General features: G+C 33.7%; 2 protein-coding genes across 2 annotated transcripts; both read left to right on the top strand.

The window, feature by feature from the left end:
- Positions 1–4,025: 4,025 nt before the first annotated feature.
- LOC136271448 (toll-like receptor 4) lies at positions 4,026–10,564 on the top strand. The gene is made up of 3 exons (XM_066071496.1): positions 4,026–4,136; positions 4,292–4,358; positions 8,103–10,564. The coding sequence occupies exons 2-3, from the start codon at positions 4,295–4,297 to the stop codon at positions 10,562–10,564; spliced, it is 2,526 nt and encodes an 841-aa protein (XP_065927568.1). The 5' UTR covers positions 4,026–4,136; positions 4,292–4,294.
- Positions 10,565–17,929: 7,365 nt separating this feature from the next.
- Positions 17,930–25,455, top strand: LOC117692235 (toll-like receptor 2). The gene is made up of 3 exons (XM_066071918.1): positions 17,930–18,142; positions 22,233–22,299; positions 22,912–25,455. Exons 2-3 carry the CDS (start codon positions 22,260–22,262, stop codon positions 25,353–25,355), a joined length of 2,484 nt encoding a protein of 827 aa, XP_065927990.1. The 5' UTR covers positions 17,930–18,142; positions 22,233–22,259; the 3' UTR covers positions 25,356–25,455.
- Positions 25,456–26,037: the final 582 nt, after the last annotated feature.

The following is a 26,037-nucleotide window of genomic DNA, read 5'->3' on the forward strand; positions in this document are numbered from 1 at the left end:
TTAGTTTTTAAGTTGAAATTCTTCCCATGAACATTCATGAGTTTTGACCTTTCCCTGAGTTTTCTTTTAATGAGAAGACAACCGCGATGCAATTATTACAAAACACTTCATGCGAAAACTATGCATTATCTAAGACAGTTTGGATTTCTATTGCATTCAATTTGTATACGCACATAAATGTTTGATAAACAACACACCATCAATATGTAATGCTCTAGATACAGAAATTGAAGGGATTGTATCGTTGTATAGGTTGTCCTATAAACTTCAGATATTTTGGATAAAAATGATGGTTGAGATTAAAAACAACTTCAAGTTTATAGCTGTTCGTGAAGCTTTAAATATGTTTCCCTTGTTTCTATTTACAGATAGATTATCACCAGTGCTGACACAAATTTGTTCAATTTCAAACTTTGTTGACGATTGTGGAAATAAGGGATTGCTGTGGAACTGCAGTGGATTAAACATTTCCAAAATACCAACAGTGTTACCTCCTGAATTGGAAAATATCAATGTTATGCTGGATTTATCAGTCAATCAATTCACTTCTCTAACAGAAGATACATTTGAAGCAATAGCGACTTCCTCCAAGGTCACGTCTCTCATTCTTCATCACAATTACATAACCAAAATTTCAGAGATGGTCTTTCAAAAAATGTCAAGCTTATGCAGTTTGGATATTTCTTATGCACATCTTAAAGTCAATGACATTGATGTTGAAGCCTTTTCTTATCTTGACGAACTCCAGTATCTTCAAATTCATCAAAATGATTTTCATGAGGCGAAAATTCCAAGATATCCTGGTATTCAGCTTTCCAAACTTCGTTCATTAAAATATTTGAAAATTGATATTTTTAATGGATTTCAGTTTCAAAAACCGTTTGAAAATCTTTCCAATTTATCCAAATTAGAATTCAATACTCTAGGTGTATTTAAAATAACCAATACTTCTTTCGAGGGTCTTAAGCTCTCCCCACTCCGCAGCCTCGATATGTTGTTTAGAAATCATGTGGACTGTGACGTTTCGGAAGATCTATTTTGCTCGTTTCCGTTCTTAGACACAAATATCAGTATAAGTTTTGGCGGCAAGTGCAGTATTTATGCAGCATTAAGATCACTCAAATGTTTACAATATCGTGAAATACAAAAAATTGATATGACTTTAAATGATCAAGAAATAAGATCAGACATAGTTAATATAAACGATATAAGCGTTAAGTACCTTTCCAATATCTGCGTGAGTGAGCTAATAGTGGATCGGGACGCAATTATCTATCTTAATATACATATTTACAAAACTATAATATGGCATTGTTTAAATAAATTAAGTCTTAGAGTAAATCACATCCAATATGTTGCTTTTGAGACAGTATTAGCTTTTTTAACTTTGCCACGGCTGCAGGAAATAAATGCATGTTGCAATTCCCGTTTACCTTACATGGAATTATCTAATATCTACCGTCGACAAGGATATGAAAATATTTCCATCAACATTAATCTGCCAAGAAGTCTAATGCTACTTGACATCTCTTACAATTTTATCCACGATCAGTATCCTGTACGATGGTATTTACTTGTAACGCTTACAGGGGAAAATTTGCGCAAACTGTATCTTCAAAAAACTAGTTTTCCTGTTGAGTATAAAGACATCTTTAATTTTCCGTCCTTAAGAATCCTTAATTTATCTGAAAATAACTTTGCAAATATTCACCCGAATATATTTCAAAGAGTGAGAAATCTTCGCCAGTTATTCGCATCAAATGTCAACTTAAACTTGATTAACAGTTTGATTGCCGAAGGTTTGTTTAAAAATCTCAAATGTTTGACAAAACTTGATCTATCTCGAAATGGCTTAGCCTTTTTACCGCAGTCTCTACTAAAAGACCAAAAACAATCTTTAACAGAAATTAATCTAGATCATAATATGTTTTCTTCCATCCACGATTCCTTAATGCAGTTGGAAAATTTGAACAATCTCTATCTTTGATACAACTTGATATCAAAGATTTCGGAGAAGGACCAGAGACTTTTTGAATCATTGAACAATCTATCAATCCATTTAAAAGGAAATCCAATTTCCTGCGCATGCTTAAACATCCAGTCATTGAAATGGATGAAAAATCACCAAATTTCATTTTTCAGATCTTGGCAAAGTTCTATGTGTGGGAAACAACCACCATGTTGGTCATTTATTCAACGACGAAATATGGCGGAAATTCGAACTAGACTGCCAGTCAAACGATTGGCTCATATTTTCTATCGTATTGCTGTTTCTGACAATGTTAATATTCACAAGTATTGCTGCTATCAAAAGATACCGTGTCCATCTAGAATATGTAATTCTTAGACTGAAAAAACAATGGAAATGTATACCTTTACGAAAAAGTGAAGACGAGTTTTTGTTTGATGTGTATGTATCATACAGTGAATCGGACTACGAATGGGTCAGAGATAAACTTCGTCCAAAATTAGAAGATTTAAACGTAAAATCATGGATAACAGATATAAATTCCACTCCAGGCCGCTGGGTATTAGAAGGGATTGTGAATCGTATTAACGAGTGCCGGAAAGTAATGTTTGTTGTAAGTGAAAGTATTTTGGACATGGAGTGGTCTTCATATGCTGTTAAAACAGCCATCACCCATGCTTTCCATAATCAACGACAGGGGTTTATTGTGGTTTTGATTAAAGATGGGATTGCTCTTGAAAAGCTTCCAGAGGAACTGAAAAACATATGGTGGTGCATTGAATACTTCAGATGGCCTGACGAAGAGGAAAGTAACGAAGTTATACTCAAGAATCTGACCAAAACACTTAAATACGATATAACTTTTTGAGTGAAATATGATTCGAATAAACAGATGAATCTTTGGGCTAGATATTTATGAATCGCTTTTAATTGTAAATTATGGGAATTTTATTTTCGTTAATATGTGTAAGAATATAGTATTTTGTGGAAAAAAAACCCACGATATTTAAGACACTAAGTGTGCAGTTGCAATATTATTCGTTTTAGATCAACACTATATATATATATACATCAATCAAGGATTTGTTTAAAAAATGCATTGTAAATTCAACAAAGAAATCAATTTCCCGAATTCATTACGTGTATGTCCTAGTTTGGAAATTATTCCATTGAAAAAATGTTATCTTTGTCTCAAAGCGGTAACACCGCCTGGTACGGAACGATCTATGATTAATATCAATAAAAAATGTTAATTACTTCCGGGATTTCAGGATAAGATATCTATTGAAAAAGGGTCTAACAATTGACGTTAGTAAATACATCTAATACATATATAAACATCTAAAGAATAAATTGTATTGTTCTGAATTAATATAAATTTCTTTGTTGAAAACATATATGAGTTTTGGTATGCATTAGCAATATTTAGAAAAAAGCCCAAAACTATTCTGTAATATATATTTACGAATATCTTCTGAATTTTTTTTAAAAAGGTGGTATAATTATAAACAGTCTTTTGCAGAAAAGAAATGTCAATTGCATAATTGAAGGTCTTTAAAAAGACAGCATATGCTTATTAAATATAGGGGGAAAAAAGAAAAAAAGATGTGTCTTGCACGTTTCCCTAAATGTTATGTACAATAATGGCCTTTTTTAAAAACAGTATTTTGTCAGCTTTTAAGCTATCTGAAGGAAAACATTGATATATATATATATATTCTCCACAGTATTCGATGTTTTTCTTTTACTCTATTCCTAAATAAAGAAATATATAAATATTATCCCTTCATTTATTACATACGAACTGAAATCATACTACAACGAATATTTTTTTTCCAAAATATATATATATGTAATTTAATGAATTTGAAATATTTTCAGTTCAGTATCTGCAAGGCCTCAAGATAAGGAAGTAATTTTACACTTAAGTCAAAATTTCAATCATTCATAAAATTATAGTGTATCAAAAAAAATAGCATAAATTTTTTACTATAACTACCATCAGTCACATGATCAGAACAGTTTTCTTAAAAAAGGAAATTTCCTCATTCAAAGGGCATAATATATGTATTAGAGAATGACATATTAGAAGGTTTTAACACCCTTTGTGACTCTACTTCATACACTGTTGTTTATGTAACAAGAAGAAGGTGCATTAAAGTAGCATGTAAGTATGTACATATTATCTATTATATTATGTTTATTTATTGAAGTTCAACTTAATTTACAGCTATATTTTAGTGGGATTTAAATACTGAAACACCTACATGCATGCAAACTTAACATCAATTATTAATTGCACATTCAACTTCTTCATTTTAGATAATGGGATGGAATAAAACTAAATGTATGATGGTCAGACAGCTATTTCTTTCAATAGTTTTGATGTGTAAGTATTAAGTAAATAAAATTTGTAGGTTAAATGTCTCTCATTTTTCAAAATGAATCATCTACATCAAAATCTGTCAACTTTAAGAAAATGATTAAACTAGCTTTAGTTCACAGAAATTAAAAATACTTATAGATGTTTTAAAACTTACATTGCATTTTATGAATAATATCCCTCCCTCTCTCTCTCTCTCTCTCTCTCTCTCTCTCTCTCTCTCTCTCTCTCTCTCTCTCTCTCTCTCTCTCTGTATTTTCTCTAGAACTTTCTTTCATCAGATGACGACAGTTGAACATTTTAACAGTTTATTTATCTCTTTGATTGATGTTTTATAACATAGATAATATAACAAATATCTACAACAAATTACATTGTATGCGAGAGTAGAGGAAAAGCAAACATTCATAATCGTACATATTATAATATATAGAGAATAATTCAAATCTTTTTCCACATAATACTCTTTATCGGCCCAGTACACTATTATCAGCCAGAGGGCCTAAGGCCCGAACTCTCCCATTCGTTGCATGCGTCTCCTCAAAATGCATGGTGGACATGCACACTATTCAGACGGGACCGAATGCGATCCAAATCATCGCATTTCAACACACAAACATTAGTTTTAAAGTTTTACAACGTTTTGTGTACTCGCAAGAGCGATGCGCGATTTGCAAAGGTCGAAAATGAATTGCAGCTGTTTATGCATGTGTTTTGCGACCATGAGACTGTTGCTCAACGTGCCTTATATAATCTGGCAATGTTTTGCTTCTACTGCACGATTTGTCGGTTTCAATTTGCCATGCATTGTCACCAGAATATATATCTTTTGTTGAAAAGAGTACGTGTATGTTCGTTGCTTCCTCCTCTGATTTACATTAATAATCTGTGCAACGACATTTTTCTTTCAAGGAGGCTGGGTGTTCAACATATAAACTATTAGACGTTCCTCAAATATTGAGCTCTTCTTTTGAAAGAGATCAAAACAGTCTAAAAATGGCCACGACCATCGAGCTCACTTAAATGTTACTAAAACTATACAACAATGAATTCATGGAGGTCAATGTAGAAATTCGCACGATTTAAATCCAAATTCTTGTGACACCGTCATATGACATGCAAACACTCTTAACTAGAAAAATATTTTAAAAAAATCATGCACTTGATCCTGTGATTTAAGTTTAAAAAACTAGCTTTAATTTCCTGTGATTTTGAGAGAAAAAATTATTCTGAAGTGCATTAAACGGACATCCCTATTGCTGTAAACTAAGTGACACTTGAACAACTAGTATAAACAGAATATAAATATTACATTTTCCAAAGATCACTTAATGATATAAAACAAAATATTAAAAAATAATAATAAAAGTCTTCCTTTATTTGAACTTTGATAGGAATTTAAACCTTTTTAACGAAATTCAATTTGTAAGCACGTGCTTTTAAAGGTGTATGGTCACGATTTTAGTCAAAAATTATTTTTAAGATTTTAATGTTTACAATGCTTTAGTAAGGTATTTTGATAGGCAACCAAAATTTGAGTGTCATTTGCTGAGTTATAAGCGATTTACAGAGCTTACATTTCTTTGCTATGTAAACAAACCCTTCCGAACTGTTTATTTGTGCTTAAAATGAATAAGAAGATAGACAAATCAGCTTTAAAACGATTTTTTACTGGTATATTAAATTTATGTAAACAAAAACATGGCACGAGCCTTGTTTACATGACAAAGAATTGTGAGTCTTGTATTTTGCTTAACCCTCAACGACTGACACTCAGATTTCATTTGATCATTAGAAATGCGTTCATAAAGGATTATAAATTATAAAAAACAGAAAAGTAAAATTTGACCGAAATCGTCACAATGCCCCTTTAAACAAACTAATGTATACATCAAAAAAATTTGGCACAATTTATCAGATTAAGAATGTGATTATTGAATTATCCTGTGTATATTCACATGATCAATGTATCTGCTCTCAATGTTGAATGGTAATTAGTGCCTATTTTTCTCTCTGACCATCCAATTTGCATGGAATGTACATCTCACTTACGACAGCTGAACAATGCTAGAGTCTAACTGTCCACAAGACAATGTGATTGACATTTATAATGTACATAAGACTTGCTTCTCCATAACTCTAATTGATTGGGTGTCTATATCTACAAATCAATCGAAAAGTGCATTCAGTATGTAATACTATTTGATTACAATTACATATTTGTTTGAATCATTTGATAATAAATTATTAACTCTGTTATTGGAATCGTAATTTATCATGTTTTTTTTTAAATTATTATCTTTCTTGAAACAAGGAGTTATTATACTTAAATTACTAATATTTACGTATTAATAAACTGACCGATCTCTTATACACATGTAATATAAACAATACAGACGTTGTCAACACAATGCTGTTAAAGTTACAATATACATAATGTAATGGAAACAAACTAGGACATGCTCCAGCTGTGCCTGGAAGGCGGGGGTGGGGGGTGGGGGGGGGGGGTGGGACAATGAAGCTAATCAGATTTAGAAAGGGATTTTTAATTGATCGTCAATTCATGAAATCAGATTCATGTATTTTGAATTAGTCCAACACGTAAGACTTTTCCATTTAATTCAACATGATGGTAATTTAGCTTTCAAAGAACTGATAAATCATTCCCATGTAGTTACCAATGGTGATCCAAACTATCACAATGCAACGCACAAACATTAGTTTAAACGTTTTTACAACGTTTTGTGAGTTTGCAAGAGCAATGCATGATTTGCAGAGGTCGTAAATGAATTGAAGCTGTTTATGCGGGTGTTTCGCATAAAATACAAAATAACGAAAATATTTTACACCTTTTATGGATAAAAAAGTTGTAAAATATTTTTATTACTTTTTAATTCTATCAATGTCATTTATTCCCGGTATGTTTTCCGCCGGGGGAGACTGACCGGGGAAAGGGGGGTCTGAGAGAAATATTCTCTGTACCATTAAGGTGTGAATTACTTGAAATTGAATTTTCCAGACCTATCACCTATACCTGTGCATACCGCACAATTAAAACAAATTTCAGTTTCAGTTGAGCACCAAAAGGTGTCTACATAGGAATGATTTTCATTTCTATGAAAGCTAAATTACAATTATGTTGAATTTTTTATTGCAATTAAATGGAAAAGTCTCATGCGCTGGACTACTTTTATTTTTACAACGATTTTCTTTATGAAAATAGGCTCGGTACTTTCCAAAACTTGTCAGTATATCTCTAAGTTTCTCGGTACCGTCAGTAAAACGAGTCAGTACTTTTCCAAGATCATCAATAATGTCTAACTTTGACAGTCATTTTCTAAGTTTATCAGTTATGTAAGTATGCTGATTGGCGTCAGTATTGAAGGGATGCATTATTATTACAGCACGCTTCATGCTAAAAACCAGGCTAAATCAAAGGCATGCAGGTTGGATTTCTTGGATTATATTTAATTCATTTTTACCTAAAATATGTTTGATAATCAACACATTGTTATCTTTTTTTTTATACCATGAATCGGCTTCATTTATCAACTTGCAGTCTTAGTATACAATGTTCTAGATATTGAAATAGAAGAGTTAGCCTGTTCTACTTGTTGTGACGAATACATCTTCTATGACTGTACTTTATATACATCAGAAACCTTTGATATGAATGACTGACTTATAAAAATAATTTAAAATTTATAGCTGTACGTGTAGCTTTTAATATTTTTCAATGAATTTTAACAGGTAGAGTAACAGCAATGTTGACACAAAATTGTTCAATATCATACAATGTTGACGATTGTGGAAATAAGGGATTGCTGTGGAACTGCAGTGGATCAAACATCTCCAAAATGCCAACGGTGTTACCTCCTGAATTGGAAAATAGCAATACTGCGTTGGATATATCGTACAATCAATTCACTTCTCTGACAAAAGATACATTTGAAGCAATAGCGGCTTACTCCAGGGTGACGTCTCTCATTCTTCACCACAATAACATAACCAAAATTTCAAAGATGGTCTTTCAAAAAATGTCAATCTTATGCAGTTTGGATATTTCTAATGTACATCTTAAAGCAAATGACATTGATGCCGAAGCCTTTTCTAATCTTAACGAACTCCAATTTCTTCAAATTCATCAAAATGATTTTCATGAGGCGAAAATTCCAAGATATCCTGGTATTCAGCTTTCCAAACTTCGTTCATTAAAATATTTGAAAATTGACATTTTTAATGGATTTCAGTTTCAAAAACCGTTTGAAAATCTTTCCAATTTATCCAAATTAGAATTGAATACCATAGGTGAATTTAAAATAACCAATACTTCTTTCGAGGGTCTTAAGCTCTCCCCACTCCGCAGCCTCGATATGAAGTTTAAAAATCATGTGGACTGTGACGTTTCGGAAGATCTATTTTGCTCGTTTCCGTACTTAAACACAAATATCGAAATAAATTTTGGCGGCAAGTGCAGTATTTATGCAGCATTAAGATCACTCAAATGTTTACAATATCGTGTAATACAAAAAATTGATATAAGTGCAAATGTTCAAGTTTTTGAATCAGACATAGTTAATATAAGCGATAAGAGCTTTAAAGACCTCTTTAATATTTGTGTGAGTGAGCTCATATTAAATCGCGACGCAATTATCTATCTTCATTTACATCTTTATAGAACTACATTTTGGACTTGTCTAAATAAATTAAGTCTTAGGTCTAATAGAGTCCAGTATGTTTCTATGGAGACTATATTTGCTTTATTGACTTTGCCACGTCTGCTTGAAATAAACGCTTGTTGCAATTCCCGGCCACCTGACACAGAATTATTTAACATCCACAGTCAACAAAGATATCAGAATATTTCTATTAACATTAATCTGCCAAAAAGTCTTATAGTTTTTGACTATTCTTACAATTACATCCACAATCAGCATTATATAAGATGGTATTTATTTGTAACGCTTACAGGGGAAAATTTGCGCATACTGAGTCTTCAAAAAACTAATTTTCCTCTACAGTATGAACATATCTTTAATTTTCCGTCCTTAAGAATTCTTAATTTATCTGAAAATAACTTTACAAATATTCACCCGAATATATTTCAAAGAGTAAGAAATCTTCGCCAGTTATCCGCAGCAAATGTTCACTTAGACCTGACTAACATTTTGATTGCCGAAGGTTTGTTTAAAAATCTCAAATGTTTGACAAAACTTGATCTATCTCGAAATGGCTTAGCCTTTTTACCGCAGTCTCTACTAAAAGACCAAAAACAATCTTTAACAGAAATTAATCTAGATCATAATATGTTTTCTTCCATCTACGATTCCTTAATGCAGTTGGAGAATTTGAACAATCTCTATCTTCGATACAACTTGATATCAAAGATTTCGGAGAAGGACCAAAGGCATTTTGAATCATTGAACAATCTGTCAATCTATATTGAAGGAAATCCAATTTCTTGTGCATGCTTAAACATCCAGTCTTTGAAATGGATGAAAAATCACCAAAATTCGTTTCCAGATCTTGGCAACGTTCTATGTTTGGAAAACAACCACCATGTTGGTCATTTATTCAACGATGAAATATGGCGGAAATTCGAACTAGACTGCCAGTCAAAAGATTGGCTCATATTTTCTATCGTATTGCTGTTTTTGACAATATTAGCATTCACAAGTATTGTTGCTATCAAAAACTACCGTGTCCATCTAGAATATGTAATTCTTAGACTGAAAAAACAATGGAAAGGTATACCTTTACGAAAAAGTGCAGAGGAGTTTTTGTTTGATGTGTATGTATCATACAGTGAATCGGACTACGTATGGGTCAGAGATAAACTTTGTCCAAAACTAGAGGATTTAAACGTAAAGTCATGGATAACAGATATGAATTCCACTCCAGGCCGCTGGGTATTAGAAGGAATTGTGAATCGTATTAACGAGTGCAGGAAAGTAATGTTTGTTGTAAGTGAAAGTTTTTTGGACATGGAGTCTTCATATGCCGTTAAAACAGCCATCACCCATGCTTTCCATAATCAACGACAGGGGTTTATTGTGGTTTTGATAAAAGATGGAGTTGCTCTTGAAAAGCTCCCAGATGAACTGAAAAACATATGGTGGTGCATTGAACACTTTAGATGGCCAGAAGAGGAAAGTAACGAAGTTATACTCAAGAAACTGACTAAAGCACTTCAATCCGATTTAACTTTTTGAGTGTATATGGTTCGAACAAACATATATCACTTTTGGCTATATATTTATGAAAGAATTTTAATTGTGCTTCATGTAAATTTTGATGTTTAAATGGATGTATAAATATAGAATTTATTATGCTTCTGGAGAAAAAAAAACAATCTTCGAAATACTAAGTATATAATTACGACATAATTTGTTCTCGATTAAACATCATATTATTTATGTTAAGACGACTAGGTGACCGTGGCCTTTTAAAGACTACATGTGTATTGGTCTCCGTGAGAAAAAGAGTTTTGTATAAAGATATAGGCAAATACACAAATTTTAAAGCTAAGACGTATGGAACTTTTCTTTACTAAGTAATAGTTTATTGTTTAAAAAATCATATCTACATGTACAATTTTGTAGGAGATCTGATGGGTAATTAGTTAGACATTCAGACTACAGCCTGGCCTCCAGAACAGGACAATTTTAAAGGAAAGCCCGTCTAATTTGTTTTTCGTCTCAAATAAAAATTACGTCAAAACCACGTCCAGTGATAATGGAACGATCCCTAAAATACATCATGTAGTTTAAACTTTTATATTTACATTTTTCAGTGTCCTTGCCTGTGATAACACTACGCATCGCTTTTGTACTATACAGTTCAATAAATTCAAATGACGTATAATCGGGGCGCAAGCAGTGTTTGCTTATCTATATCCAATTATTAAGTCGTGCAATTGCTGAATATCATATTAATAAAATATAAGAATTAATTGATTTTAGTACAAAAACTTATTATGACTGACGTCTTGATGCAATAATACACTGTATTCTTGTTGGTAATGTGAAACATAAGTTGTAAAACATATTTACAAGTAGAAAAAATAAGAAGTTCTACTTAATTCATACACTAATCTGTTTTGAGGGATGAGGAATTTATTTTAGCCTACAGCAAGCCTGTTTTTCTTTGTTTTTTCGAACTTTCTGATTACTTTAGCATTGTTTTTTTTATATAAGCAATATTCACAAAATATGTCCCGTATTGTATGTCACAGGACAGGATAGATTCAATGTTGCACAAATGAAATGAAAAACTGAACAACGAGTCATACAAAATTCATCAACTAAAAAGGCTTGTCTTACATTAAAGTAAAACGTTGTTCAACATATACACACTTCTAAAGAGAATATAAGTCAAAAACCTGTATAAGCCCTCTTTCTTATCGTATTGTACCTGCTCAGTCTCTCTCTCTCTCTCTCTCTCTCTCTCTCTCTCTCTCTCTCTCTCTCTCTTACCCTACTCGTTCTCACCCCTCACACCATTATATCTCACCCCATTCATCCAACACATCTCACATTCAAACCAATCACCCCAATCACTCTCCATTTTACTCGACCCTCTCACTTCCCTATCCCTTCTGCCACACTCTCTCACAACACACTCTTAAATCACACACTCTCTTCCTCACACCACATACCATCCCAACTTTCTCTCTCTCCCCACACTCTCTCTATACCCACTCTTTCCGTCTCTTTCGCCTCTCTCTCTCTCTCTCTTCCCCTATTCCTTCTTCCTCTCTCTCGCCCTATTTTCTCACTTTCCACTATTTCTCAGTCACTGCACTCACCCTTTTCAATCTCCCTCTTACCCCACTCTCTCAACTATTCCCCCACTATCTCTCAATATCTCTTTTCCATACACTTTCACGTCATACCTCACTTACCCCCTCTCTCTCTCTCTTTCCACTTTCTCTCATACGACTTTATGTCTTTCTCACAGAAATTTCATTTTCTCAACCCAATCTTTCACTCTCAGTCTCTCTCACTCAAGCTATCTCTCTCACTCCTGTTCTCTCTTTCTCCCAAACTTTGTATCTCATTCCCACTCTCTCACCCAACAACCTCTTACTCTCTCTCTTCTATTTCACTTCGTTCCCATTCTTTTACCCCACGCTCTCTCTACAACTCCAACCCGATTCTCTCTTACTACAACTTCATCTCTCTCCCTCCCAATCTCTTATATCCACTCTATCCTTTATCATAGTCGCTCTATCCCACTCTCTCTTTACTCTCACTTTTATTTAACCCACTCACTCGCGCATTTTATCTTTCCCCACTCACTATCTCCCCCTCCCACATTTTCACTTCCACTTTGTCTCCCATTCCCCACCACTCTCTTATTCCCATTCTCTCACCCCTAGCACTCTCTCTTCCCACGCTTTTAAACCAACTTACCCCACACTTTCTCACTCCGACTCGCAATATCTCTTGTTCCATCTATCCCCAATCCTCTCACTCCCACTCTTACACTCCCCCCCTCTCTCCCCACACTCGTACCTACACACTATCTCTTTCTCATCCCTCTTTCTCCCACTCCAGCTCTGTCATTCCCACTCTCTCTCCCCAACGTAACCTCACCCCAACTCTCTCTAGCTCATTCTCCCACCCTCTCTTACTCTCACTCTCCTTTACTCCCACTCTCTTTATCACTACTTTGTTACTTCTACCAACGCACTTTTTCACTCCACGCTTTTCTTCCACTACCAGCCTACTCTATCTTCCACTCACTTTCCCTCTATCCCCAATATCTCTCACTCCCACACTCATTCACATCCTCTGTCTCACCCCACGCGCCGTCTCACCCCACGGTCTCTCTCTCTCACCCTCTAACTCCAACTCTGTTAATCCCATTCTCTTAGCTTATGTTCTCACCCCACTCTAACTTCACTTTCTCATTCCCACCCCACGCACTTCCTCACCACACGCTCTTTTCTCCCACTCTTTCACCACTCGTTCTCACTTCCAATTTCTCACTCCTACTCTACGCACTCACTCAAATCACGTTCTCTTTCTCTCTCCCACTTCTTCTCACTCCCAGTCTCTTTCACTCCCAATCTATCTCTCTTCACAGTCTCTTCTAACTTCCTCTTTCTCACTCCCTCTAAACGCACTTTCTCACCACACGCTCTTTTTCCCCCCACTCCCACTCTTTGACTCCCCCCTCTCTCTCTCTCTCTCTTTGACCTCTCTCTCTCTCTCTCTCTCTCTCTCTCTCTCTCTCTCTCTTCAACTTTCTCACTTCCACCACACGCATGCTCTCACCTTAGACTCTCTTTTCTCGACTATTCTCATTCTAGGTCCCTTTCACTCTTCCTCTATCTCTCTTCCTACTCTCTTTATCACTTCCCCTTTCCCTTTTCCACTCCACCTCTCTTTCTTACACTCTCCTTTACCCCATGGACTCTCTCACCCCGCACTTTCTTTTTCCTGCTCTGTCACTCCAAGTCCCTCTTAATTCCATTCGCTCTCACTTTCATTTTCTCTCCAACTCTTTTACCCCATTGTCTCCTTTTCACTCTCTCTTACTCCCACTCCCACCCTACTTTCTCATTCACACTCTCTCTCATTCCTATTTTTCTTTCCCACATTTTTTTTCACTCTAGCTCTCTCTTCCATTCTTACCCCGCTCTCTCTAGCTACCACTTTCATCCCCTTTCGCTCTCACTTACCACTTTCTCTCTTCCACTCTCTCATCCCAATCTCATTCCCACTTTCTCTCACTCCAACTCTCTCTTTCTCCCACTCGCTTTTACTCCCACTTTTTTCTCTTATCCACTGATTTCCACTCTAACTCAATTCTCTCTCTATCCCACTCTCGCTCTACTTTCTCTCTTTCACTCTCTTTCCTCACTCTTTCTCTTTCACTTTCTTTCTCTTACTATATCTTTTACACCCACTCTCTCACTCCAACTCTCTCACTCCCACTCTCTCACACACAGAAAATGTGAGAGTGGGATGAGCAAATGAGTGGAATGCTTCACCAGATTACTCTCTCACTGCACTCTACCTTATACTCGCTCTCTTTCTCACTCACTTTCTCTATTAAAGATAATAAAAAACCAAAGAACTTTATCAATATAACTTCAAGAGTAATAATAGTAATAATTATAAGGTATGTCTTAAGAAAACTTTCATTAGATAGAGTACAGTCTTTTGGGCAAACTTTGGATTATTCTTTAAGCTCCATTGTTACTCGGTCAATATATGCGGGATTGCCTTTGCGCACAAAATGACCATGGTAATGGTCAGTTTTTAATTTGCCCGAATTTCTCTTCTACAGCGACCGTATGCTTTTTTCCAAGATTGAAACGCACAGACAAATGTCTTATTTGCACTTGCGTTTCGAATTTTATGAACTAACTTCTCAATGATAAATTCTTTGAGCGTGTTATTCTTGATGGTGCACCACAGGTTCTGACGTCTTGTTCTACTAAAAAAATTGCAATTGTAATAAACATAAATAATAGCTAGACTCTTGTTGCTTTGGGTCGAAAACGTGAAGACGGTTGGGCAAGTCTCATTCTCTGTCACTTCTTTTTTTATCTTCGCACAAATAAATATATTACAATGTTTTATATGAAATATTATATTTCAAGACAGTAACCATGTATTTTTTTAAAATAAATTTTCGAACGGAAATATTTATAATGTTAATTTTGCAAGATTTTTCAACCATGAAAAATCGTGACAAATAAACCTGTTAAAGATTAAAATGTCGATCAATACGAATCTTGTTATTGTTATAGTTAAAAAAATTATCTAACTATGAAAAGAATATTTTTAACTCATCGCGTGTCTGCATCTGAGAGTGATTATGTGAATAATAGAAAAATGTTCGTTTCAAAAAGGAAGTGCAGGCAGATAGCATCAGATGGAACGGGGTGTCTCCCTGATACTCCTCCCTCAATTTTCTCCTATAGTTTAAATATCGAGGAAGAGAATGCATTAAATAAAATTGATCAGAACTCTACAAACGGCATGGTATGCGCTGATTCATAATTTTTTCGGGGATGGAGTGGTAAGTAGGTGGGTGTGGCTATCCGAGAGATGTTTTTGTTTGCATGGGTTTAAGACCTATTTTTGGTAATTTTAGTTATTGGTGATTGATCTTAAATATTACTGGATTAGCATGAGGAGTTTTAAAGATAATTAGTTTGTCCAAAGAATAATCAAATTAAATAAAACGGACCTAAATACTGATAATTGAACATATTACCACTGATTTGTGATCGAATTTGGAATAACATGCAAATGACGATGTGATATACGCACCCTCCAAGTTAATTGGTAAAATAAAATCAGAATCATGTCTTTATTTTTCATGTACCTAATCTTTGAAATACAATGTATGTACTCATATAGATTACCTTTTCTTACCCAAGAAAAAAACAAAATCCTGATCCCTTCCATCTACAGTTAATGAATGACTCTCGTTTAAATAATTTAAGCTTCATGCACATTAAATATATGTTATTGTATGTTTTTTTTACAAAGACAGAAAACTATTTTTTGAAATAATTGTTGAGGTCAGCACCAGCAATGTAATATGAACCCAACACATCTTTTTTTGGCAGAAATATAATCTAACACTGTCCACAGTTTTAAAACAATTTCTGTTTTCTTGATTGCTATTTTGCTATTGACATTTAAAACATACCCAACTTAGGTACCAGTTGCGTTTGGAAGTACATTTTCTACATGTTTTCTGTGCATTCAATTTCAATCAGTACCGGTATATCATGGGTTATTGATTATCAAGCATAAACCATCAATTTTAAAAGCGGAAGGGAAAAGGGTTAAGGAAAGGGAAAAAACTTCCCTGAATTTTTTCATGTATACACATATCCTAACAAAAACGAAATCTAATCTCGGCAATGTTCAAACTCCTAATGCGAGGAGGGGGGGGGCAGTTCTTTAAAATTCATTTTATATCCAAATTCATTCAAGAGAAAAAGTTTAAATCTGTTTCGTACAAAAAGTGGGTGGGTGGGTTGGGACTGACCTCTGTCCCTCTCCCCATCCCTACCGAATGCTACAAAATGCACATTTATTAAATCAAGAATCGTTCGGTTTTGTTTTGTTTTATTTCGATTTCGTTTTGCACTTTACATGTGCCCCGAATTTCATTGACCTCTAGTATATATTGTTTTATCAATAGTTATATTGTGTCTTATATTTATATAGGGCAATCAAAGTTAAAAAAAACTTGTACCCAACCCCAGTTGTAAACTATTACAATAAGAATATGTTCAAATGAAATCAACTAATGCTACGTGTCTGAAATTAACTAATTAAAGAAAGGTAACTTACACTTTCGTTGACAGGAGATGCAACGGTGCTTTCATCCAATCACTCAGATTTACCAGCTGCGTTTAGTGCTTGTCAGTTTCAGCACAGGCAATGAAAGAATAAATCATTACGTGTTATCTAAATAAAACAAGTTTTTGTTATTATAACGCTAAAGAACGAATTCAGGTGATGGCGGATGATCCGAATATTCACCCCCCGGCCACCCCACTCTGGGGAAAATCCAAACCTATGACTTTCACAGAGTAAAGTTACAAGTTGCTCACTAGAAATAAGTCATTGCAGGTTTTATATAGTTGTATTACTATCAAATCTGTTTGATAGATGTAAGCCTTTGATTGTTGAAAGTTGTTAAACACAAAAATACATTGCCAAACGGCATTAACCACACATGTAAAAGCAAGCATATAGTGCATACGTTTGTTAATTTCTACGTATCTTTTGCTTTGGATTTAAAAGTACGACAAATTTTCTGGCGGGAATCTATTCATGTAGACCATGCATGGTTTATGTGTGTCCGCTGCTCTCGAAGACTGCTTGGTCCTTGCTACTGGTCACGTGGGCAGTGAGGTAGAAAGTGCAGCGAGCGATTGCAATGTACACACTTGTTGGACAATCAACCATTGGGGGTCCGAGGTATATGTATGTTTTTCATTGGGGGGGGGATCCGAGAGCAATTTTCAATAATTCTTCTGTATGGATTGGTGATTTTATAAATTTTTAATAATAAAACGTAACTGTAATTCAGATGTCAATGACATCAAACGCCAAAGAAATATTGAACCCAGGGTTCAAAATATAATGGCAGTGAAACATTGCACCCCTCCTATTTCAAATACCATCCTTTGATGTGTAATTCCCGTCACGGCTGCTAAATTTTGACCGTTCTCTGATTTCCAACTCCCATCGGATAAGTGGTTCATATCATAGGTGCAAACTATATTCCCTCTAGTGTTTCTTTCTATTTGGAAAGAGATATTGTAGCCGCGAAATATCAAATCCCACCCATATATTCATTATGCCTCCTGTCAGTTTGTCTCTCTACATATTCAATATTCATTTATTTTCGCCGTTGCATGGCGTTCTAGCTACAGTATAAGCGATCCGACTGCAACAAATGAAGAAGTCGCTGCATTGTAACGACGTTAAAGGACACTCTACTGTATGTACCTTTGCGCTTCAAGACGCGGCAGGATCGCCAAGAGGACGCAGCCCCGGTGTGACAGGGAGTTCAAAAACACTTTATAGTATCAAATAACCGGCTGCTTCCTGGTTACTTGACGGTCGGTAATTTGGATCCTAAAACGTGACTTTAAATTGAAGAAGAATTTCTAGAGCAAAAACTGTGAGACCGGAAATTTATTCTATTAACAACACCGTATCAATTCACTACGAGACCCTTTGTGATTGCACACGTAGCCGTTCGCATTTAGGTTTTCTCTTCAAGATATCTCATAACATATTGTAAGTGCATACCTTTTTTAAATTTCTTATTAATATTAACTTGCTTTATATTTTAATGAAATATTACTTATAAAAGGAGTTCAATTTTCATAAATGGATTTTAAAAATTAAATTAAACATTAAATTAGAATTTTTAAAGTGTTAACAAAAAAGTAATCTTCTTGATATGTTTTACATTTGATCAGCAGGCCAGGGCATTGTTATACATAACATTTCTATTTACATGATAAAAAGATTAACAATACAGATAGTACAAGTGATGCAAACTTTACTTATCGACTATGCATTCATTCAATCTATTTTTATTTTCTCCCATGGGGGATTGCATATGAAAATGATATTTTTAAGATACAAATCTTAAATAGAGCACAAGAGTAAAAATGTTAAAAGAAATTATAGTTACTGTAATATGAAATATAAATTAAATATAGATACTTATATACATTGCATTTGAACAAGAGGGAGACGATTTCCATAAATGAAAATAATTTATCAGATTTTTCAGGGTTTATTTACTGTGAAAGTTACACATATTTTTCCGTATTTGCTAGCATCGTAAAGTTTATTGAATGAACTACAAGTGTCTGTTGAACCATGCTGTCGCGTCCCCCCCCCCCAGGAAACGAAGGTTGAGGATGAGCAAGCTGCGGTCGCTGTGATTAAAAAATGTGATTAATGATTAATGATTCGGAAGCGATGAAAACTTTACTTTTCGGCTTTGCAAATTTGTTGTTTGGTCGACAAGTTTTTAATTCATCGTAACCGGATTGTTGGAAATTAAAAGCTAGGTTAATTGTCAGCAAAAGTTATTTAAATCATAAAATAAACAAAACAGAGAAACAGAATAAAAATTTATGCATAGATATTTGTTTATACATTTTTTTTTATTTACGTAGATAAAGGGGCCTATTTGAGACTTATACATGTAACGACATTCATAGCAAATAAATGAAAAAAAAAATGTTCATTAGTTTTGTGATTCCTATGTAAAGAATTTTGCATCTGCAAACAAATCAATATTTAAAGCGATATAGTTTAATTCCCCGTTTAAGTGGGCTCGATGGCCGTGGGCATTTTTAGACTGTCTTGATCTCCTTTAACAGGAGAGTTCTATATTAAAATATAGGAAAGAACAACAAATTAAAAAGTAAGAAATATCAAATTTTTCTTTACAAATTAATAGTCAATAGCTCAGCAAATCACATCTTAAGATTTTAGGTAGAATTGTTGGATAATTTGTTGATCATCCAGCCTCCCAAAGTTTTAGTTTGAATGAAGTCTATAATGTCTTTGCCTAAAAAATCGGGTGTAAGAATTCCAACAGTCTGGTATGTTTGTGTTTTATTTCAATGCAGTCTTTTAGTAATGTTTCAGTCTGAATTAATTACTGATTATTGTAATCAATTTTAATTTATTAGGCATCAAACATTCAAAGTATCCGGTACTCTGTTATTGTTTGCTACCTAATTTTAGACGACGTGTCCTTCGGTTTATTGTTAATATTTATTATTAGAACTTCCCGATTCATTATCTTTCATGTAGCACCGCTATTTTTTTTTTATCTGCATGGCTAAACATAATTAATTTTTACGCACACCGAAACTAAAAATAATTCACTCTGGGAATTTTCCGTTTTTCAAATTCATGAATATTTTATTTCCTGTTAATTGTTTGCATTCAAGTTTTGTAAGGGCATATTTTTTACAGAAACCTTGCAAGATTATCAGATTTCTACATCCTTCTCTTTGAAATAAGCCCATTACATTAAAATATAATTTGTCTATGTACTTTTCTTTTTTGGTAAAATCCCCTTATTTTTACAAAGGGCATCATTTTATAATACATGTATTAGAAAAAAAATTGTGAATAAAAAGTATCAATTTTAATAGTCAATGAATTAAAATGAACATATTTTGATGTATTAAACATGTATAAATGTGTCAGAATCAAGTTCGGACAACAAGTTCTTCTAATAGTCCGGTCGCTTATCTTGATTTCATCTGTTAAAGTTACTTGAAGATGTTGAATTAATGCATGATATACTATTTCGAACATCCACCAAAGGCAACTTGACCAATGCATGTTTTACATGAAATGAGGTTTACTCTAAAATTATGTAGAAGGAACCGCAGTGTGAATTAAATTTGGTCATTTTGGTTGATTCATACTAAATTCAGTGTGGCTGAACCTGAAAAAAAAATCAACCCCCTAAAAAAAAATCCAGGATACAAAAATTTTAGATTTTAGATATAAACAAAACAAAATACCCCCCCCCCCCTAAAAAAACCCCCCAAAAACAAAAAAACAAAAACAAACAAAAAACAAAACAAAAACAAAAAAGTGATCAAGACTTTTTTAGATGTTTTCTCCAAACCTTGGCGAATTGATAGAAAAACTAGCAAAGAGTTTGATTGAAACAATGATATTTCACGACAAACTCTTTTTTCATAACATGATTTAAATGATATTGTATCTATAAGAAAGATTTTGCAGAAAAGCGGGATTATTCCTTAACGTGAAAAGGACTTTTAAATCTGCGTAACGCTAGCGTTTGAACACTGAATCTAAATATAGACACATTACGTGGACGATTATATTTGTTCCGCATCAAGGCAAAACACATATTACGCGCATTTCTATCGAACACAGCAACCACTATTTCATTTTTACAGATATAGTTTGGAAGATGGCCATATATTCTGTGTTTTGATGTTAACACAAAACAATTTGATTTCTACTGTCCAGTATGTTTAAAATATTTTTTGGAACTATGTAAATAAATTTGATTCTGGGATATTCGAAAACGTCAGGGTTGTAAATATAATCATTACATATTTCTATAATATATTATACACGCCTAGTCTAGGTAAAAATGTGGAACAAATTTATCCGTACATATTTTCAACTACTTATTGCTTTATCACCGATTCTGACTATATATTTTGCATATTTTTTTTTTAAAAAGTTTAAAAGTTCATGTATCTTTGAAACCGACATACCTGGTAATTTCCTACGAAATCAACTTAATTTTTTCATTGATGAGTAAATTGTTTTGAAATCCCTTGATAAAAAGAAAATGTTTGTAATTCAAGTGTATTAAACGTTAAGGAAGCGTAATATTGGCACATTTGCACATCACATTTTTTTTACTTTCTTATATACTACGTTGCATTTTCTAGTGTAAAATTAACAGATTAAAGTGTAAATTTTACACTATATAAAGTGCTGCAGATTAAAGTGTAGAAAATAAAAAAAAAGTGAAGTGCAAATGTGGCACTATTACGCTGCCGTAAAACAGCGACTTAAACCAGAAAGTAATGTTGAAAACATGCACAATAGTATATTGACAAGCGTTTAAATAACTTTATTCAAACATTTCCAAAATTATCGATATATATTTATTTACCTTTTTATGCAATTTTAAAAATATATTTGTAAAAAATTCCAGCCGTTTCGGAATTCGAACCCCCCAAAAAAATTCAGTCTCGGTCAGTATTTATTCTAACGTAACAACTAGACTACTCTAGATATGCTTTATGTCGAGGAAATTTTACAGGCGCACTTTATTGCCCCCCCCCCCCCCAGTTAGTTTTTTTTTAAATATATGCCTATTGATATGCCTCTTTGGAACCAAAATAGGAAATGACAGTTTTCAAGAAATTATTCTGACTCTTAATATCGTCTTCAAGTTAGTTTTATTTTAAGGAGGCAGTTTATCACGATAATGAGAATTCCATTTTTAAAAAGCGTGAAATCTGCCACATTTGTCTGTGTAACTATTTAAAAAAATATTTCAAGGTCTTATGAAAGTAGGTACAAATTTTTCATGATAAAATTATATACTGCTCTATATATTACGTTGCATGTAAAAATATATTTACATCGAATTCTGTAACTTCGACTTTTCCATGCATTTCATCTGCTACGCCTTAAGTGGAAAATAACACAGATTTGCAACACCTTCTTTATTCTTTAAATGTAAGAAACTTATGACGTCGTCGTAGTGTAATATTAATAATTTATAAATAAAACTAATATACATTGTATTCAGTTTAGATGTTTGAGATTTTTTTTTTACATTATGTTGTAGACAATTCGAAGTTATCAAATTAAAACTATGAGGAACATACAACGATGGGTTTCTATACTTTTGATCAGTAAGTATGCAACTTAAGCTTATTTAGAGACTAAAAATTACATTTACATTTTTATTATAATTTAATTGTGTGTTAAGATGTTACATGTACGTTGATAGAGTGCACATTGATAGTTGGTATTGATGTAATGTAATGTATTAATGTAATGATATAATAATGTATTGATATAATGTATTGATATAATGTAATGATGAATTAGTGTAATCAACCAACATAGACACTTCATTATATCGCAATGTTTCCCCCTTAAAGTTTTTTCTTAAGATTGACTTGATTTGTGATTTTTCTTTTTGAGAGTTGATTTTTTCACACATTATTTAATCAATTGCAAGATAGCTCCATCTTCATCTGCTATGCCAGAAAACTGTTTTTAAGTTTTCATTAGAACTGATCTACATAGAACAATACCATAACATTGGATTTACATGTATGATAATAAAATATGATGAGTGTAACACTCTATATAAGGCCTCATTTTAATATATGTGCATAAAAATGTATTTCACTAGTGAATTTTAAAAGATTTAAATTCACAGCAGTAAATAACACCTTTAGTATTTAGAGATATTTCCATAGCTCCATATTAAGTTAAAGTTTTTTTTGCTTTCTCAGATAGCATAGTTGTGGTCATGACACAGATGTGTACAATTTCCCACTATGCTGATGATTGTGGAAATAAAGGATTGCTGTGGAACTGTAGTGGCTTAAACATCTCCAAATTACCAACAGAGCTACCTCCCGAGTTGGAAAATAACAACGTCACGTTGGATTTGTCCTTTAACCAGATTAGCTCGTTGACAGAAGATATATTTCAACATATTGCACGTTACTCAAAGGTCACTGCAATCATCCTAAAATACAACAGTATAACAGAAATTGCATATCTGGCCTTCCAAAAACTGACGAGCTTATGCAGTTTGGATCTTTCTTATGCACATCTTGAAAGAAAAGAAATAGATTCCGAAGCATTTTCTAATCTTGACAAACTTCAGGTTCTTCAAATCCACGGGAATGACTTCCAATATTCTGGCTATCCTGGCATATCACTTTCCAAAATCCATTCACTAGAACATTTAAAAATTGACATTTTCCATAACTTTTCATTTACAAAGCCCTTTGAAAATTTAACAAAATTATCCCAATTAGAATTTCATGTTCTCAACGCTTTCAAATTAACCAATGCTTCATTTCAGGGCCTTAGGTACTCCCCAATTCACAACCTAACAATGAATTTTAGCAGTTTTGTCGATTGTGACGTACCAGAGGATCTTTTCTGCTCTTTTCCATACCTAGATAACGAAATCGAAATTTATTTCGGTGGCGATTGCGATGCGTATGCAGCACTTAAGTCCTTAAAATGTTTACAGAATCAAACAATTATACAAAAACTGGATTTGCGGCAAAACAAGAAAGCTATTGTAACCGATCCCATCATTTTAAACGAAAAATCCGCCAAGTATCTTGTCAATATCTGCGTGAGGGTGCTACTTTTGGGAAGCTGTCATATTGGATATTTTAAAGTAAATTTACACGGAACAACGCTATGGAAATGCTTAGATTCTTTAGATATTGACAGTAATAACATGATATATGTTAGTTTTGCAACAGTTTCCGCAATTTTCTCAATGCCAAAACTAAAAAAATTTAATGCGTGCTGCAATAACAATAAAAACCTTATGTTAGGAAATAGCTCACACCGTGTGCTAGGAAATGATTACTTATCTGTTAATATAACTTTACCAAAGAATTTAGAAGTATTAGACTGTTCTGGAAATTACGTTCACAATGCTCTAAGATGGACAACAAATTTATCATTAATAGGTGAAAAATTGCAAAAGTTGGATCTGCAACACACAAATTTTCCTCTTAACTTTAAAGGAACATTTAACCTTCCGTCATTGAGTTTTCTTAATTTATCTGAAAATACATTTAAATATATTCACCCTGATATATTCCAAAATGTTAGAAATCTTCGGATATTGAATGCGGTAGATATCGGTGTAGGGCACATCTCTGAAAATCTTTTTAAAAATCTCAGACACCTGGTGTCACTCGATTTTTCTCAAAACAGTTTAAGAAGTTTACCACGCTCTCTTTTAAAAGATCAGAGGGAATCTTTATTAGAAATTATACTGGACCGTAACATGTTCACTGCCCTTCCAGATGTTTTGATAAAACATAAAAAGTTGCAGAAGTTGTCTATCCGGAACAACTTAATATCGAAGTTTTCTGAGAGGGACAAAAGACTATATAGTTCAATAAAAAATCTATCATTTCTCTTAGAGGGTAATCCGATCTCCTGTTCATGTGTGAATATCCAGTCTTTGAGATGGATGAAAGATCGCCAAAATTCAATTTTAGATCTCTCAACAGTTCAATGCGCGGAGAGTAAAGATCCAATTAAACAATTGTTTCAAGACCAAGTTTGGGTGAAATTTGAGCTTAATTGCCAGGCAACCGACTGGCTTATTTTTTCGCTCGGATTACTGGTGTTCACAGTGATAGCTCTCATTACAATAGGCGCCATTAAAAAATACCGAGTTCATTTGGAATATGTTATTCTAAGAATAAAAAACAGATTAAAAGGTATGCCATTACGAATCAGCGAAGAAGATGTGTTTTTGTATGATGTCTACGTTTCATACGATGAAGCGGACTACCCGTGGATTCTTGGGGAATTGTATCCAAAATTAGAAAGACTTGGCGTAACGGCATGGTTGACAGATAAAGACTCCATCCCAGGAAGACCGAGGTCTGAGGAAATAGTCAGCTGTGTCACCGAAAGCAGGAAAGTGATGTTTGTGGTCAGCGAAAGTTTTATGGATAAAGGATGGTTTTCATATGCTGTGCAGATGGCCATAACGCACGCATTTCATAATCAACGTCAGAGATCTATCGTCGTTTTAATCAAAGATGGCGTCCCTTTAGAAAGGCTCCCAGACGAAATGAAAAACATATGGTGGTGTATTGAACATTTCAGATGGCCAGAGAGCGATGGTTCATGTAGCGACGAAGTGATACTATCAGAATTATCTAACATCCTGAAACCCGAATAGACATAAAGTTACTTACAATGTACATCTATTTTCTCTCGGACAAAATTGATAATTGTATATAGCTACATGCGCGGATTTAGAAATGGTTCCCGGAAAGGGGGGGGGGGGGGGGTTGGACCCCCTACTCTGGAAAATTCAAGTTTCTTAAATTCACATAATAAAGTTACCAAAAATATACCTCGCTACCCCCACCCCCATCCCCGGCAAACACAATTACATGTATCCCTCGGAACCCCTAGCCCCAGGGAAAATTTTCTGGATCTGCGCATGATCTACTATATTTGTAAAACATTAATATCTTTCTTTCCATTTCTGAACATTTTAATATCGATTAACCCAGGATAGTGGTCGTGAACATTTCATAGTATCACAGTGTATGATATTTTCGTTTTTTCTGTATTTCTCATTGCGTATAATATAATTGTCTTAATTAGTAGAATTAAACTTTTTGAATTTATCTATATATTGTTTTTTTTTCTTTGGCAAATCAAATGTGTCTATCAATATTTGCCTTAATTAAACAATCAAGAGGAGACTTTCTGTATTTTGATTGCTCGTTATCTGCGATAGTGAGCTCTTTACTTGGGGAGGTTGAATAGTCAACAGATTAACCATTTACCAAGATTGCTTCAAACTATCTTTAAGTTATGAAAAAATTCCATTATTTTTAACTTTAAATTTT

This window comes from Magallana gigas, chromosome 9, assembly GCF_963853765.1.
Source record: "Magallana gigas chromosome 9, xbMagGiga1.1, whole genome shotgun sequence".
Lineage (NCBI taxonomy): Eukaryota > Metazoa > Mollusca > Bivalvia > Ostreida > Ostreidae > Magallana > Magallana gigas.